The sequence below is a fragment of the Pantherophis guttatus genome, chromosome 3, assembly GCF_059756535.1.
Source record: "Pantherophis guttatus breed Tessera chromosome 3, ASM5975653v1, whole genome shotgun sequence".
In the NCBI taxonomy this organism is placed as follows: domain Eukaryota; kingdom Metazoa; phylum Chordata; class Lepidosauria; order Squamata; family Colubridae; genus Pantherophis; species Pantherophis guttatus.
Genome location: NC_142065.1, coordinates 85810065 through 85826306, shown reverse-complemented (window position 1 = coordinate 85826306; position 16242 = coordinate 85810065). Strand labels below are relative to the sequence as shown.

Here is a 16242-nt window from a genome sequence, read left to right as displayed (position 1 = left end):
AGGCAACAGAAAACGGTCTGGAACCTCCTGAAGACAGATGGTCCTGTGATCATTTATAATTTGGAGATACGTAAAACGGAATATAGCAAAACCTACTTTTATGAGTTCTTCCACAGCTGATCTAAAACCAAACGTGGAAGGGGTGAGAGGAGAAAAGGATGAAAAAAGGAGATTCATAATTATTCAGGGATATCCTGCAGTGTCCATTTTTTCATAATGTGTCATCTGAGGTAATACTATTAGCTGTTCTTTTGAATTAACAGCCAGTCATGAAAATAGAAGTTACAACTGAATAATTTTTTTTTTTTAATTTGAAAAATTTAAAACAGAAATGAAGATTTAGTGCTCATATGGATATCTATCTAATTTTCTTGGGTTTTTATTTGTTAAATTTGGTTTTATTTTAAATTAATCTATTGCAGTAATTTCAAAAGGAAAACACAGAATAGATAATGTTCCTTGTTTTTAGTTTGTGTTAATTTTTTTTAATTTTAATCCATTTTTGTATTTATAGTCATTTGAAATTTTATTTTATTTGTTGTAAGCTTTTCAGAGTTGTCTGAACTATGAGATGGGGAGAAAATAAATTTGAGAAACAAATAAATAACAATTGGAAAATGCAGTGCCCATACAACTCATGATAAACCACAGGTTAGTGTGGAGAGAACAGACTGACTCCATTCGTCCCCTTTCAAGGTTTTTAGCAATAGAGATAAACAATAAGCCTTCTGACTGCTGTCAATTCAGTTCATCAGTGAAATCAAGCCATAAATTGTAGTTACTGTATTTTTCGGACTATAAGACGCACCGGTGTATAAGACACACCATGATTTTGAAGAGGTAAGCAAGAAAAAAGTGTTTGCCCTCCCCGGTCCCCAGGAGCACTCTGCAGCCCTCCCAAATCCTCTGTGCGCCCAATTTTTGCGAAAATCGGGCCCATTTTTTGCAAAAATAGAACAAGCGGGAGGCCAAAAATGGCTGTATTGAGTGTATAAGATGCACCAACATTTCCACCCTCTTCCAAAAAGTATGGTAATATTAATAATGGTTAGTATAAAACTAGCCTCAACCACTGTACTAATTAAATCTGACTATAGTTTGCCTGATTTGGATAGCTCATAGTAAAACATACATAGAAATAAAAATTGGCAAACAAAAAAGGAGGGGGAGGCAGCAGTGGCAATTGTGTACAAATCCAAGATCTCTACAGACGTAGTACTTGTCATGAGAAACTATGGTTCACACTGCCTGAAATACAGCAGTCAAGGAAATCCTGCAAAAAATAAATAAATCAGTCCTAAATATATCCATATACGGGTAAGTACAGGTAGTCTCAACTTACAACAGTTCATTTAGTGACCATTCAAAGTTACATCACCACTGAAAAAAGTGATTTATGACCGTTTTTCACACAACTGTTTTAGCATTCTCCATGGTCACATGATTTATATTTGAATGCTTGACAACTAACTGACATTTATGACCGTTGCTGTGTCCCAGGGTCATGTAATCGCCTTTTGTGACCTTTTGACAAGCAAAGTCAATGGGGAAATCAGATTCACTTAACAACCATGTTATTAATTTAACAACTGCAGTGATTCACTTAACAAATGTGGCGAGGAAAGTCGTAAAATGGGGCAAAACTCACTTAACAAATTTTTCATTTAACAACATAAATTTTGGACCCAACTGTGGTCGCAAATTGAGGATTACATGTACCAAAGATCTGTTATTTTCAATTAGCCACCTCTATTGGAACTGGCTCGTTTCTTTACTGTTTCATTACACTACTGACTTTACATACCACATCTGGGTTGAGCCTGAAGGCCAAAGGAAGAGAATAAAATAAGGAACGAATGGTGGTTAGCAGTGAAGAGCTCCAGGACTGACGGACCTCTCGACTTCTGGGAATGCGATGGAGGGCAAACTGTAATTCCTGGGGAGAATTGACAGATTTGTAGATAAGAATCATTCGGGTATACTAAACATTATTTCCTGTACTGTAAAACTCTCGGCTATATAAACAGTTGATAGATAAAGAAGACGTTCCAATTTGAATGGGCTCCTGCTTATTTTCGTTGCATTCCAGCATCCAACTGTCATGAGCCACGAGAGATAATTCTGCAAAAAACCCAAAGGAGAAAGAATCCACATTTAAGGTCCCTCCCCCAAAACATGGAAGGAATCTCCGCAAATTTAAGACCACCTTTCCGGTTCAAAGGTAAATTCTTTGAAAAAGAAACAAATCTTCCTTTCAGGTAACTAAACTAATAATCCGTGCTGAATTTCTTGTGACCAAGACTTTTCTTTCTTTAAAGCAGCATTTAGGAAAAATCTTTTGGTAAAACCTTGAGAAATATAGAGCTAGGCAGCCTAGACCAATCTTATATTTAATAGCTCATTTGCAACTACCAGTATTATCTCTACAAGGAGTGACCAGGTGGTATATCCTGCTGTTTGCTTAATTTCCACAGGTTTAAAAAAGAATTATCCTGCACCAAAGTTCCTTCCAATTCTATGATTCTGTTCCTCAGAAACTTATTACAATTAACTCCCACAGCTTCCTTGGCAGGAAGCTATGTTTGTTTTTCTGGTAGATTATTTCATTTTCTGTAGGGCCATGGAATGCTGCGACCTTTCCTGCAGCTAGCATGCAACCAGCCTCTCCAGGTTACCAAAAACAAGTGACTTTTTTGAGTGATTTTGGGAAGGTTGGCATAGATGTAACACACAGCACTAGATCAAGTGCCCCATCTGGTGGACAACTGTTAGTAAGACTCCAGCCTTTTCCTCCTATAATCCCCAAGTCATCCAGACACACACTTAAAATCAAGGTATTTGGTTATCTCTGAGCAGTCATTGAGCTTAAGAATTTGTTTTCAGAACTGAATTCAGTCTTTCAGAAAAAGAAGTCTAATCTGGGTTACTTTGAATTTTCTTCATTCAGCAGCCTCTTCTCTCTCCCTACCCCTACACACTTACATTCATGTCTGTTTGTGCATCTACCCATCTAATTCTATGATATTTATTGTAAAATGGGAGTTTAAGATCTTGTTGAGCTATTACAAATAACTGTCTGTAAATTCTGATCTACCTTTAGTCCACTTGTTTGTTTTTTTATGACCCTATAATCCCTTTTATTGGGGTGGAGTCAGGCTATTGGAGCTGTGCATTTATTGGCCAGACGTCCTTCCTAACGCCTATATGGAGTTGGCAGCAGATATTTTCTCTTTGTGCCCTGATAGAGAAACATCTGCTATTGCCTAGGATTGAACTCTCAGCCTCCTGACTGTGTGGCAAGCATCTTCACCTCTAAGCCACCACATCTCTCAGTCCATTTCTGGGTTAACAACATGAAATTACATCTTCTGAGTTCATACCCTCTTAGAAGTACCTAACAAGCTTTGAATATTACTTGGCATTAATGTTTAATCTTAGATTTATTTCAGGTAGATTCCATAAGTACAAAACAGAACCACACCAAAACACACTCTGTATCTTTGCAATCAGACCTAAAACGAATCAAGCATACAATAATAACCGTCAGATGAAATCACAAAACCATCTTTTACTACTCAAAGTCTAGCCTAGGGAAGTTCCTAAGGAAACTGAATAACTATCACATAGCTGACAGCCCCATGGGACAGGTCTCCGATCTTCTGTCTACATCATTTCCAGCTGGTCAGAGGAAAATGTGACTGGTGCAACATGCTCATAAAGTTGTCCTTCCAGCAGAAGGTACTTAAGAGACCATCAACATTCAGAGCTTGTTCTGGAGATAGATAGCCTTGCATAAAAATGTATCTTTTTTGGATTGTTATTTTATGTTTTTGTTCTTTTCAGAGGTAAAATACATAGTCCCTGAGTTACAACCATAAATGAAACTGGAATTACAGTCGTAAGTTGTGATGGTCGTAAACTCAGTCATCACATGACTGGATTCAATTTTACCACCTTTTTAGTAGTGGTTGTTAAGCAAATGTGATGGTCTTAAAGCAAACATCATGACTGTTAAACAAACCCATTGTTCACTATGGGGCTTTTTTTCCCCAGAAACCAGAAGTAAACACCAACTTCTGGAAAAATGTCATAAATTGCAGCCACATGACTGCAGACCGCTGTAAACAGTTATAAATATGAGCCAGTTGCTGAGGCCCCAAAATGCAGTCATGTGGCTATTGGAAAGGTCCTGGACATAACTTCAGAACTGAGTCGTAAGTAGCTTTTACGGGGGTCCTTCATAACTTTGAAGGTCATTAAGTGATTAGTCATAAGTCAAGGACTACCGGTATCAACGGAATGTTGCATTTATAGTTATACAATTCTATTTCAACTACCGTGTTTCCCCAAAAATAAGACCCTGTCTTATATTTTTTTGAACCCCGAAATAAGCGCTTGGCCTTATTTTTGGGGAGATCTTATTATTTTGGGGCACATGGAGCAAGACAGGGCTCCTCTTGCCATCTTACTTGATTTCAAGCCCTGTCTCCCTAACCCTAACTAGAGGAAATAGTGGGGCCCGGCTGCGCACGCGTTTAAATATTTTTGAGGAGGGCTTATTTTCAGGGGGCCTTATTTTAGCGCATGTGTTCAAAAGCCCGATTGGGCTTATTATCAGGGGATGTCTTATTTTCAGGGAAACAGAGAATTTGTCATTAAATTGCTTTAAATATTGATTCCTATGGAAAATGGGACTCCCATGGCAGTCCAAGGGCTATAGCGAAAGGGGGAAAAGTCCTGATACGTCACGTGACGCCGCCATGATGACGTGAGTTTGACACCCCTTCGCTAAACCGGGCGTGGGCATGGCCAGCATGTGACACATCCGGCCATGGGCCAGGAGTTTAACAGCCCTGGTTTAGGCTAAAAAGAACTCAATCGCTTTAAATAAGAAAAATTAAACAATTCACACATTCCTCACAGAGACACGTTTGCATTCATATTATGAAGTAATTTTCACATGTTACTACTCCACTTCTGTTTGGATTTAAAAATAATTTCAAAAATGATTTATTTTTCCCCAACTTACTACAGGAGGCAGCATGCAGCCAACTATAGTTGACTGAAAATGCTAAACACAATTACATTTAGTTGCTACTTGGACCAGTAATTACCAGCACTGAAGACTAGATAGGGAAGTTGAAAAAACATTTCAGGAGAATGTAGTGGCAAACTAGTTCTTTACTACTCCCTTAAGAAACCTACATCCACCTGTGCAACCGTCAAGAAACCTACATGCACATGTGATCAGGTTTGAATCAAGAATTTTTCACCTTCATTTCCCACTCCCCGCTCTCCACACACATTCACAGCTTCCACTGATTTAAAATCAGAATGTGTACATTCTGTACACATAAGTTAATAAGTTACTACAGCAGTAACTTATTTCATGATCAGTAGAGGGTGCTATGACACTGAGACTCATACTTAGGGACAGGCCCCAAAATTTTGTGAGTTGAGAAAAGAAAAAGAAAAAAACCAAGGAAATTTAAAATTTAAGAATCAAAAAGAACACCAATAGCGAAGGGGCATGAAGAAGAAACAGGCAGCGCAAGCAGGATAAGAAAGGAGAATAAGAGAGAAGCAGAGAAAACAAAGTGATGAAAAACTAAACAAAAAGGGATGACATATAGCAAAGTAAGAAAGCGGGAAAATTAATATAAGGCAGATCTTCAGAGTTCACACCAGATCCCTTAGTATCTTGAACTCTGTAAACCACTGGTCTTTTCCCCTTTTCCAGTATATGATCTAGTGTTTCTTTAAAGTCGCCAAGCAATCTGAGATGTCTTGGTGATTGACTCTTATTCTTTGTGCTTAATCTAAAAACGCTCAATCATTGGAATGTTGTCCTAAACAAAATGAATGGAACATGTAGAAATACTAATGAGGAGGAAAATGCCATAAAATCCTTATTTCCTAAGTCCAGTGTCAGTTTTGTAGACACGGATCCAAAGCAAAGATTGTGGGGTCCTTGGTGGTTTCTAAGCTTGGTGGTTTTCTTGCAGATGTTTCATTACGCAACTAGTTGAGTAATGAAATACTGTATCTGTAAGAAAACCACCAAGCTCAGAGGGCACCAAGGACCCCACAGTTCAATCCTGAGCCACAAATATTCTCTTCTAAAGCAAAGATTTAAAGTAAGATATCAAACTAGGTTGAATATCTTGAGCCGTGGTGGCACAGTGGTTAGAATACAGTACTGCTGACTACTTCTGCTGACTGCTGGCTGCCAGCAAGCAGTTCGGCAGTTCAATTCACACCGGCTCAAGGTTGACTCAGTTTTCCATCCTTCTGGGGTTGGTAAAATGAGGACCCAGATTGTTGAGGGCAATATGCTGACTCTGTAAACCGCTTAGAGAGGGCTCTAAAGCACTGTGAAGTGGTATATAAGTCTAAGTGCTATTGCTATCTTTCATACACTAGAATGGGTAGTCCACTGTCCTGAACACCAGTTTTCTATTTAATTTTATTGCCCAAATGATTAAAAGGCAATTTAATTAGTGTTCTTACTCAATGTAGTAGCAGATTAAATAAAGTTCATGATTGGAAATGCAATCCCACATGTGGGAAATCCTATTTCAGAAGACAAATTTCATCTCCTTTCACACAAAAGACTTTTGTGAGTTGAATAAGGTACAAAATTAGAAATGTGTGTGTAACATCCTATTCCAGCAGCCTGCTAGATAAATATACACAGGAGTTCCTCAATCTTTCAGTCTTCAAATGGGTTGGATCAGTTTATGTAGTCTTCAGCCAGCACGGCCAAAGGCCTTGCTGCCCAGAGGATTATAGCAGTTGGAGTTCAATTCATCTGGAACTCATCAGGTTACAGTAGTCTGGGCTAAACATCTGCTAATAGTCATGTTGGTGGATTATAAATGTCTAGCGCTTCTATGAAGTCAGGCTGGAGAACATAATTTTGAAATGTGGCTACCAATCTTACTGCTAGTAGAAAAGCATCATGATGCCAGGACACAAATGTAATTTTCTGCTTAAGCTGCAGGAATATTCTATGTATCTCCAGGGTGAGTAATCCAAACAAACAAAACAATGAAGGGCTAGAAAAGCATTATTTGAGGGAAAGCATTCTAGACTCTTATCTCTATATAAAACAGTCCGAAGAGTAAGTTCACATTATGTTAGCCCATATTTTTATTATACAGCTATGAACAGGATAGTTGAGCCCTAAGCAAATGTGAGGTTGCTTTGGATTGGAAACTGATCTCCCCTATTCTGGTGCTCTGGTGCTTTTCGGTTTGCACGTTATGCTAATTTATCTTGTGAATCATGATGTTTGAATAGAGCCAGAGAATAATCCTACATAGTCTACTTGGACTCACTGAGTTCAAAGGGACATTATTTCCAAAAAATGTATATAGGATTGCAACCTTGTGGCTTGGAATACTTCCAATAGTTCACTTCCCTTCCCCATGAATAATGAAATACCACTGGGAAACAAATTGAAGCGTATAAAAGATCATGGCTACAGTCCCTCTATCCTGTTCCCCCATACCCAAACCCACAGCAATTTAAGCCCTGTCAAGTGTTTCACTTTGGTCTGGAAATTTTAAGAAAAATAATATCTGAATATGTTTAATAGATTATCTCAAGAATCTTAAATACACAGTGACAAATGTGTAATGAGCAATTAAAGGAAATTATTCATGAGTCAGTTCAACAATGCAAAACATCGCAAACCCCCAATGCTTAACCAATCTGTTCTGATGCTTAGGCTATGCCATTTTTAACATTTTTTTTTATTGCTAGAATAAAGGCAAGCAGATCTCAGGCTTGTGGACCCAGGATTTATCAAGCAGTTTGATTAAAAAAGATATACCCTTGAACTATAGGATATTAAGCCCAAGGAATTATTTTGAATAAATGGACTGATAGAACTGAGGATCTCTCCTTACAGAACCCAACAGTTATTTACTATTTTCCCCTTCGTTTCAGTAATATAATTAATAGGAAAATGTGTTACTTATTTTCTAATAACTGTCAGCTATCTATATAGTAAAATATCTGTTAGCCCTATAACTGTGATGGCGAACCTATGGCATGCGTGCCCAAAGTGGCACACGGAGCCATATCGCCTGGCATGCCCGGCGTCACCTATTCCTCTTCTGGGTTTCTGGCATGCATGTGCACATGACGATCAGCTGGCCTTTGTGCGTGGGGCATTGCCGGAAACCAGAAAAGCTGGTCTTCCATTTTCTGGCGTGAACATGCGTGCCGGCTAGCTGATCAGCGTGTGCACATGCACGGCAGTAACCGGAAGACTTGCTGGCCAAGTCATTTTCCGGCGCACACATGCCCCCTGGGCAGTTCCCCTTCCTGGTGACGTCCCAGATGAATGCATGCTCCCTTTTCGGCACTCGGTGCCAAAAAGGTTCGCCATCACTGCCCTATAAGGTAGCCCAGACAAGAAGCCTCAGCATTATTTTTATTGTAAGGTTACATTAAACAGAATCTTGCAAGACTGAAAAAGTATTTTGCCTCTGCTGTACTTTTAGTCTCTGGAAAACTAGGCAGTGTCCCCTCTAAAATGGTTCCCTTGCCTTTCCCCCACACCTATGGACTGAACTATGGTAGTGCAGTGGTTAGAATGCAGTATTGCAGGCTACTTCTACTGACTGCCAGCTGCCAGCAGTTCGGCAGTTCGATCCTCACCAGCTCAAGGTTGACTCATTCTTCCATCCTTCCAAGGTCAGTAAAATGAGGACCCAGATTGTTGGGGGCAACATGCTGACTCTGTAAACCGCTTAGAGAGGGCTGTAAAGCACTGTGAAGCGGTATATAATTGCTATTGCTATTGCTCTTATCAGACAGCTCATCTCATCTTTGGGTCTTCCCACACATCATAACATCTCCCTGAGGAGTCAGCAGAAGATCTACATCTATGCTTGGCACATGTTCCATGCTAGAAATAGTGTAGCTCAAAACAGGGGTAGGGACATTTGTTTTCAAGCAAGCATGCTACAGGGCTACATACCATTAGTCAGGTTCAAGCATGTAACTTCAAGATGTTTGTTTGAAGTTTCACCCTTAGATTGTTCTAAAATGTCCCAATCTTCTAGGCTTCAGGGGGTATCTTAAATACCCACCACGTGTATTGAATGCTTCACTGCACAGTGAAACATGGAAGCATAAAGGGGATCCCAGCTTGAGAAAAGGATTTATGTCATTCAGCAGCAACCTTTTCAAGAAAATGCTCCCTTAGTCATAAACTTGGGAAGAAATAGGAGACTTCACTCTATTTGGCCTAGAGATCAAACATATCCCATTCCAATACATGCAGACAGTACAGATTAGAGATATAAGGCAGAGCCAACATTTCTAGGACAAGGATGTCCAACATTGGTAACTTTAAGACCTGTGGATTTCAAAATTCCCCAATCAGCCATGGGGAACCCACCATCCACAAGTCTTAAAGTTGCCAAGGTTGGACACCCCTGTTCTAGAAAGACAGCTGTTTCTGCCTTTCTATGTTGTTTTATGTTTGGATACAGATGCTTCAAGATTATCTCAAAGTCAGCTCCCTTCCTCTGGAGCTAGGTGCCTAGTGAAGTTTTCTCTGTCCTGCATGGAAGACACACACACACATACACACCAAGTTAATGAGAAAAGTGAAAAATTTAGGGATGGAACTTCAGTGCAAATTGGGGAAAGATACATTATTTTAACAGGAAATGTAACATTACTATTTAATAAAATATGAACAATCAGAAAATAGGTATAAAAACTCACCGAGGAATCAGGGTATTTTGCAGCTCTTTTCTGTTCAAAAGAACGGATTTTTTCTTCACTCATCTTATCTGAATCAGCCAAAACATAATGCCTGGGAGAGTATTTCTTGGAAAGGCTGTTAAGCAGCCTTAAGATTTCTGTAGTATGTCCTCCTGAAAATACAGAGTTAACTTCTGTAAGTTCCACAGACTTAGAGTAAGATTTTTTCTCATTCTGTTGATTTACTTCTGAATAGGCTCACCCCTTTTGTTGGCTGGATTTTACAAACCATACTTATCCACAATTAACTTAAATGCAGTTTCCTTAATTAACCCAATTCTTTCTTTCCTTGACCACTGAACAATAAACTAACCACAAGGCCTTGTTCAGCAAGCTAAACTATGTAGTTGGTTAGTTTGTGGTTCACTACGATATCTAGAACAACAAGACCAGGCAAGTAATAGTTGCCACTGTCTCCAGTTATTGACCTGTCCCTTTCCACTCCAATTCTGTTTGCTAACTTATTGTCTTGGGCTAATGGAACAGAATGACTGAACCAAGAATGCCTGCACCAAAGGAAATGGAGAGGATGACCAACTTACCTGTTTTGTTTCACTAAATGGGAGGGAGCGGAAGGAAGAGAAAGCAAGAGGTGGCAAAGCAGATTTCACTTTGCTTACCATCAACTACTAGCTGGTATGGAACACTAGCCAATTCAAAGAGACAGGGATTGTGAATGCCCATATAGTACCAAGCTGTAATTTATTTTACGAAGAGACAGTGCCCATGTAGTGCTAAGCTGTGATTAGTTTTAACGAGTTTGAGTAAATTATATTGGCCTAATGTGACATCAAACTAAACCATAAACTATGGTTTACAAAAGGCAAATTCTGAGTTTAGGTATTCTGAATCAAAATCAAGCAAACCATATTTGATATGATGTGTGAACTTTACTAACAAGTATAAAAAAGCTAGCTACTTTTTTTCCTCCCCAGCAAGAAAAGAGGACCAAATACCAGTCAGAACACTGCTTCTAAGTGGAAAATTCTCCCTGTCTCAGTGCAAGAGAGCAGAGGTAGGTTGTCTTTTCCTTATAGGTTTTCCTGCTTCCCAACCTCAAGAGAAAGGCAATGGGAGGGGGAAGGAACTTTGCTCTTTTATAATGTTGGCTGCAGAACAAAGAAAAAAAGCAGACTAGAACTCACTCTGGAATTCAAAAGTGGCTATACAGATAGCCCTTGACTTACGACCACAACTGAGCCTAAATTTTCTGTTGTTAAGTGAGACATTTGTTGAATTTTGCCCCATTTTACGACCTTTCCTGCCACAGTTGTTAAGTGAATCATTGCAGTTGATAAATTAGTAACCTGGTTGTTAAGTGAATCTGGCTTCCCTAGTGGCTTTGCTTGTCAGAAGGCTGCAAAAGGGGATCACATGACCCTGAAACACAGCAAAGGTCATAAATATGAGTCAGTTGCCAAGTGTCTGGATTTTGATCACATGATCACGGGGATGCTGCAATGGTCGTAAGGGTGAAAAACGGTCGTAAGTCACATTTTTCAGTCCTATTATAACTTTGAACTGTCACTAAACAGTTGTAAATCGAGGACTACCTGTATAAAACATTCTTTTTCAAATACTTAGGTAGGTAGAGATACTTCTACTAAGATGCCATTGTAATATTTCCATCAGACTACACCAAAAACCAGAGTTGGTATAGCCAGAAGGTTGGTCTAAAACTGGAGACACCCAGGTTCAGATTACCCTGGGTCATGCTAATCTCATGCTATTAACTATTATTGTCAAGGAAGAATTAAGCAATTGGAATTAAGAATTAAAATCACGAATGGAGGCGTGATATTCTGCCTCTAAAATATTAGCCGGAGAACCCCTCGATTCCTTTCTAAACAGACATCACCCAATTAATCCCAAGCAAAATTTCTTCGAAGAAACTACAATTTCCAGCATCTCTAGCAAGCACAGCCATCAGCATCAAGAATGCCTCCTTGCTGTAGCGGCTTGCTTTGCTTCTTGGGTAATGTAGTCCGGATGGCCACAGCAACCCGTGGTAATTGACTGTTTTCTAGCTTTTTGTCTTACCAGAACCGGCAACCACCAGGAGTTTGACATCAGCATTAGGAGTGACAGCAGGACGTCGCTTCACAAACCGCAGGACGAAAAGAATCAGCAAAGGGAAAAAGAAGACTGAGACGCCCAGCTTTGCCCAAAACGACCATTCCATATCCAGGCCGTCATTCGACAAACCTCCCCAGTATTGTAGGAAGCTGGAGGGGAATTACGGGAGCCGAAGCAGTTCAAAATATGGCAGACACGTTCTGCTGCTCGTTCGTCAAAAGTGTTTTCGTCACCGTTCCCTGGGGGCTGTTGTTGTTTTTGCAAGCGTTGATTGTATATAGTTGCAATGCTTCTTTCAAAAAAAAAAAACAAACCGAAAATATTTTCGAAATGGATAGAGAGACAGAACGGTTTAGAGTTGTTTTAAGCGCACGACAGGTGAAAGAGAGATGAGCACTGACCCCTATAGGCGGCAACGGCTAGCAGAGTAAAATCCACAGGGACTTCTTTACCCTTATGACACATGTGCTTTTTTCCTATTAGCTTATGGTGAGAATGGCAATCATCATTTTTGTGTTCTGTGGTATTTTAGTGAAATAAAACAACCTTATTAGGAACATAAAACTGAAGAAGGTCCATTCATTAAAGATATAAGACTGTCCTAGTGTTTGGTGTTTTGTTTTGTTTTTTTGCTAGGCAATATTAAACCGCATATATTATTGTATCTTAAAAAATTATAATTTACAAGGTATATGAAATGGATTGTGGACAGGTAGACTCTCCCTTTTTAAATATAATGCCAAGGTGCCAAGTGATGAAAGTTCATCATGAAAACAATACAAATACCATGACGACATAATTGTGTCAAAAACCACAAATACACTAATACAGATGTAGCAATTGAATCATAATGTCACTAAAGGGGTGTTAATTATGATGCCATTGTGATTTGCTGTAGACTCTGCTGTTTGGGATGCTGCTAAAAATATTACTTTATATTGATGAAAAATCTATAGCTGACCTAAAAGCCTGGATGGATGACATGTATTCACTTCCACCCCATGAATTGGCTTTCTATCAACTTTGTGGAAAATCTGACCATAATTTGGCCTGGTTAATATTTTTCTTCTTTTTGCTTAGACATTAAAATCAATCAGTAATAAATTCATATCTGTTTAAGGAACACCTTTCTTCTGAATCTATATAAAAAAAGCAATCCAACACCAGAATTTCCTCCCCCCCAAACATTTTTATTTTCTTTGGAATGGCCCACTCCAAATCTTCCAGCAGTGGTGCATGCAATTACAAAATTATCTGGATTATCTGGAACAGAAAGTGCTTTGTGGTATTCAAAATATATCTACTCAATATCTCTTCACAAAAATTCACAACATATACACATATGAAAACAGAAATTTTAATACATCATAATAGCTGATCAATGAAAGCTTTGGCTACACATATGAACATTTGAAATGAAGTAATTGGAACTACTATATGCGTGAGATGCAGCCTTTATCAACATTTTTTGGTGTGTTAGGTTCTTAGCTAGGTTAGTGAGAGGAGCTGTAGAGAGGGAGGGAGGGAGGAGGAGGAGAGAGAGAGAGATGATAGATAAATAGATAAGACAGACTCATGCTATAGTATCTTCCACAGCCAAGTGATAATCCATAACTATATACTTTTATCTTAGTACAGTATTCTAAGCTCTAAATCAGAGTTCCATAACAGGCTACGAAGCCACATGATCCCCTCAAAAGCTTCAGATATGGCCCCAGAGCTCTCCCACATTTGCTATTGAATTGTTCATTTCAAGTTATCCAACACAGAAATTATTAAATATGAGAGAATTACTGTAAATCTTTTAAATTGATTAAAATTAAATACATTCCATTGTAATTAATGCATTGAAATATTGTTTTAATTAAGTACAACTTTTGTTTGGACTGCTCTATTTTTTTTCTTGGTCTTCTATTTCAAGGCCCAGGGCAACCCTTGGCTCAAAGAACAAATTCACTTTTTTTCTAAACCTGTAATTTATTCTTTTCAATGGAAAATCTTTGCAAATCCTTAACTTAGTCTAAAGCACTGGGTGAGGCTTAATTTGTACTTCCTTTCAATAATCTTGAAAAACAGAGACCAGAAAATTAGAAGTAGGCTTTTAAGCTGATTTTAAGTTCCTGTTCCTATTGGTGTAGCATAAACAGTGCTGCTACCGAAAGAGAATACTTTTGCCTGTCTTCATTATGTTTAAAGGCTAAATTTGCCAGTAAGCAAAGATCAATTGGTTTTATGCACAAAATTAATATAAAGTTGTTAAAATGTTGTCTAAAATGCAATCACATTTAAAATATAAATGTCATGGAGAGACAAGTTTGCTTTGGATAGAATACTTCATTTATTTGTTGCAGGGTATCTGTATTAGGGGTGAGTTCTACTTACCTTTACTACCGGTTCACAATGGGGCCATGCACGCGGATCATCATGTATGACATCCAGGTGGGTGGGTGGAGCCTCCCGCTGATTTTACTACCGGTTCTATAGAACTGGACAGAACCGGGAGCAACTCACCACTGATCTGTATGTTGTTATTATTTATTGTTATCATTCATTAAATTTATATATCACCCATCTTATTATTCGGGCAACTCTGAGTGGCTCTTTTTCGAGGACTTCTATCTCTATTATTTTTCTCACACTGAAATTGTTGAATTATTTTCCTTCCATGTCTACTGATGTGTTGCATTAAAAACTTCTATAATGGCTACCAAACATGGACCAAGTTTGTGTGCGAATTTTGGGCATTCTAATACAACAGGGCACGAAATTGGGGAAGCTATTTTGTCTTTTTGAAGAGACATGAATTATTTGTTCATAATTTAAATTTCTAAAGTCACCTGGTCATTGATGATGATGCATTTACAAGGATTAAAAAAAAACTATGCAATATGTTAATATACATTTTGATATGCATAGAGCATTTCGGATCTCTTCTTCCATATAAATTGTATGCTTTGGACTGCAGATCTGTGCAAACTATATATAGTAAGAATAACCTTGGGTAGGCTCAATTTTTACAGGTGTTTTATTATTGTTTTATGATGGCAGTAACAACATTTCTGATCTTGAAACGGGAATGTTATTATTTATCCACTATCTTGATTTTTCTTTTTCATTTTGTTATCTGCTTGATAGTGCAACTACCTGTAGCGGTAGGTAGGTTTTGCCACAAATCTGTCTGTACATGCTCAGACATGGTATAATCCATGGAAATTAAAATGTAATTAAAAGGAAAACCAGCATTCAGCCGGGGGTTATTTTGATTCTTCTCTCTTTTTTCTTCCTTCAATTGATTAAAATTGATTAAAAATCAATTGATTAAAAGCTACCTCAGTACCTCTGCTAGTTAACTTGTTTGATCAAACTGAATATGCAGGATGTGATTGATGCTTCTAAATGTAGTCCCGATCTGAATTCAGACCCCTCCCTGCCCACTGCATTAACTTTGATCCCTATCCATAGATTTCTTTGGATTGTGACAGACAGAGCAACAGTAGTTTTAACAGTACAGGGCTTTAACAGTACCCACAGCTCCCTGACAGTAAGCAGCATTGATAAATGATGGATGAGAATGCTCCTCATCTTTGAAGAGATCTGTTCCTTCAGACCTGGCATGTTATTTGTAGAGAAATATGAGTAGGCTGTTCTTTCAGCCATTTCCTCTGCTCCTGCTTTTCTGCATCAGACCTAAGGCCGGGCCTCTGCTGCTCTGCGTCTTTCCTTATCTCTGTGTTATAAATGCACCAGCCACTTTCAACCTCTTTGGTAATTAAAATGTGTATGTACTCACTTATTGACCATCTGGTGGATTTAATTTTTTCCGGTACCAGGATGTTTGTGCCTAGTAATCAAGCCCAATTATAAATCATTTAACATTCATGAACCTGGGACTATATTGTTCTCTGATTTTGCCTCTCAGACACACATCCAGATCTCATTGGCTTTCATTTTTTTCAATTGTTTTAATGAGAGTTGGCAAAATCTCTGATCCATAAAGTAGGTTATAAGGCTTCGCAGTAGAGTAATTGTGCCTTGGGCATTAGCCTATATTTTGGGTATCTTCTTCAGATTTTATGTGTTGCTTTAAAACAAGCTGCTGTATATACGATGATGATGCAAAAAAGGACCACAGATCAGTGCACATACACGGAGGTGAATGTGCTCATATTTGCGAACCTGTAGCGAAGGTAAGTGAATACCACCCCTGCCACAGATGGCTTCCATCAAGGGATGCATAGGAGCATGGAATTTTAGACCTAAAGGGCCCCATAAGGATCATCTTGGCTATGGAATTCTGAAATCCACATATCTTAAAGTTGTCAAGTTTCAAGTCCAATCCTACATAATGTTCAGGAAAAGTAGTATAGGCAGTGCTCGACT

At 38.6% G+C, this 16242-nt stretch overlaps 1 protein-coding gene and 1 long non-coding RNA gene across 2 annotated transcripts in view; one reads left to right on the top strand and one right to left on the bottom strand.

Annotated features, from left to right (window-relative positions):
• Positions 1-12030, bottom strand: part of ALG14 (ALG14 UDP-N-acetylglucosaminyltransferase subunit) — a 41754-nt gene extending 29724 nt beyond the window's left edge. The window contains exons 1-3 of the mRNA XM_034437281.3: positions 11827-12030; positions 9748-9899; positions 1805-1936 (exon numbers count right to left, since the gene is read on the bottom strand). Coding sequence (XP_034293172.2) covers positions 1805-1936; positions 9748-9899; positions 11827-11968 — 426 coding nt within the window. The 5' untranslated portion in view covers positions 11969-12030. The remainder of the gene's footprint in view (positions 1-1804; positions 1937-9747; positions 9900-11826) is intronic.
• Positions 1-12426, top strand: part of LOC148114652 (uncharacterized) — a 63921-nt gene extending 51495 nt beyond the window's left edge. Inside the window, exons 3-5 of the long non-coding RNA XR_015733153.1 lie at positions 2090-2221; positions 10722-10801; positions 11814-12426. This is a non-coding gene — a long non-coding RNA (uncharacterized LOC148114652). The remainder of the gene's footprint in view (positions 1-2089; positions 2222-10721; positions 10802-11813) is intronic.
• The last annotated feature ends 3816 nt before the right edge of the window (positions 12427-16242 follow it).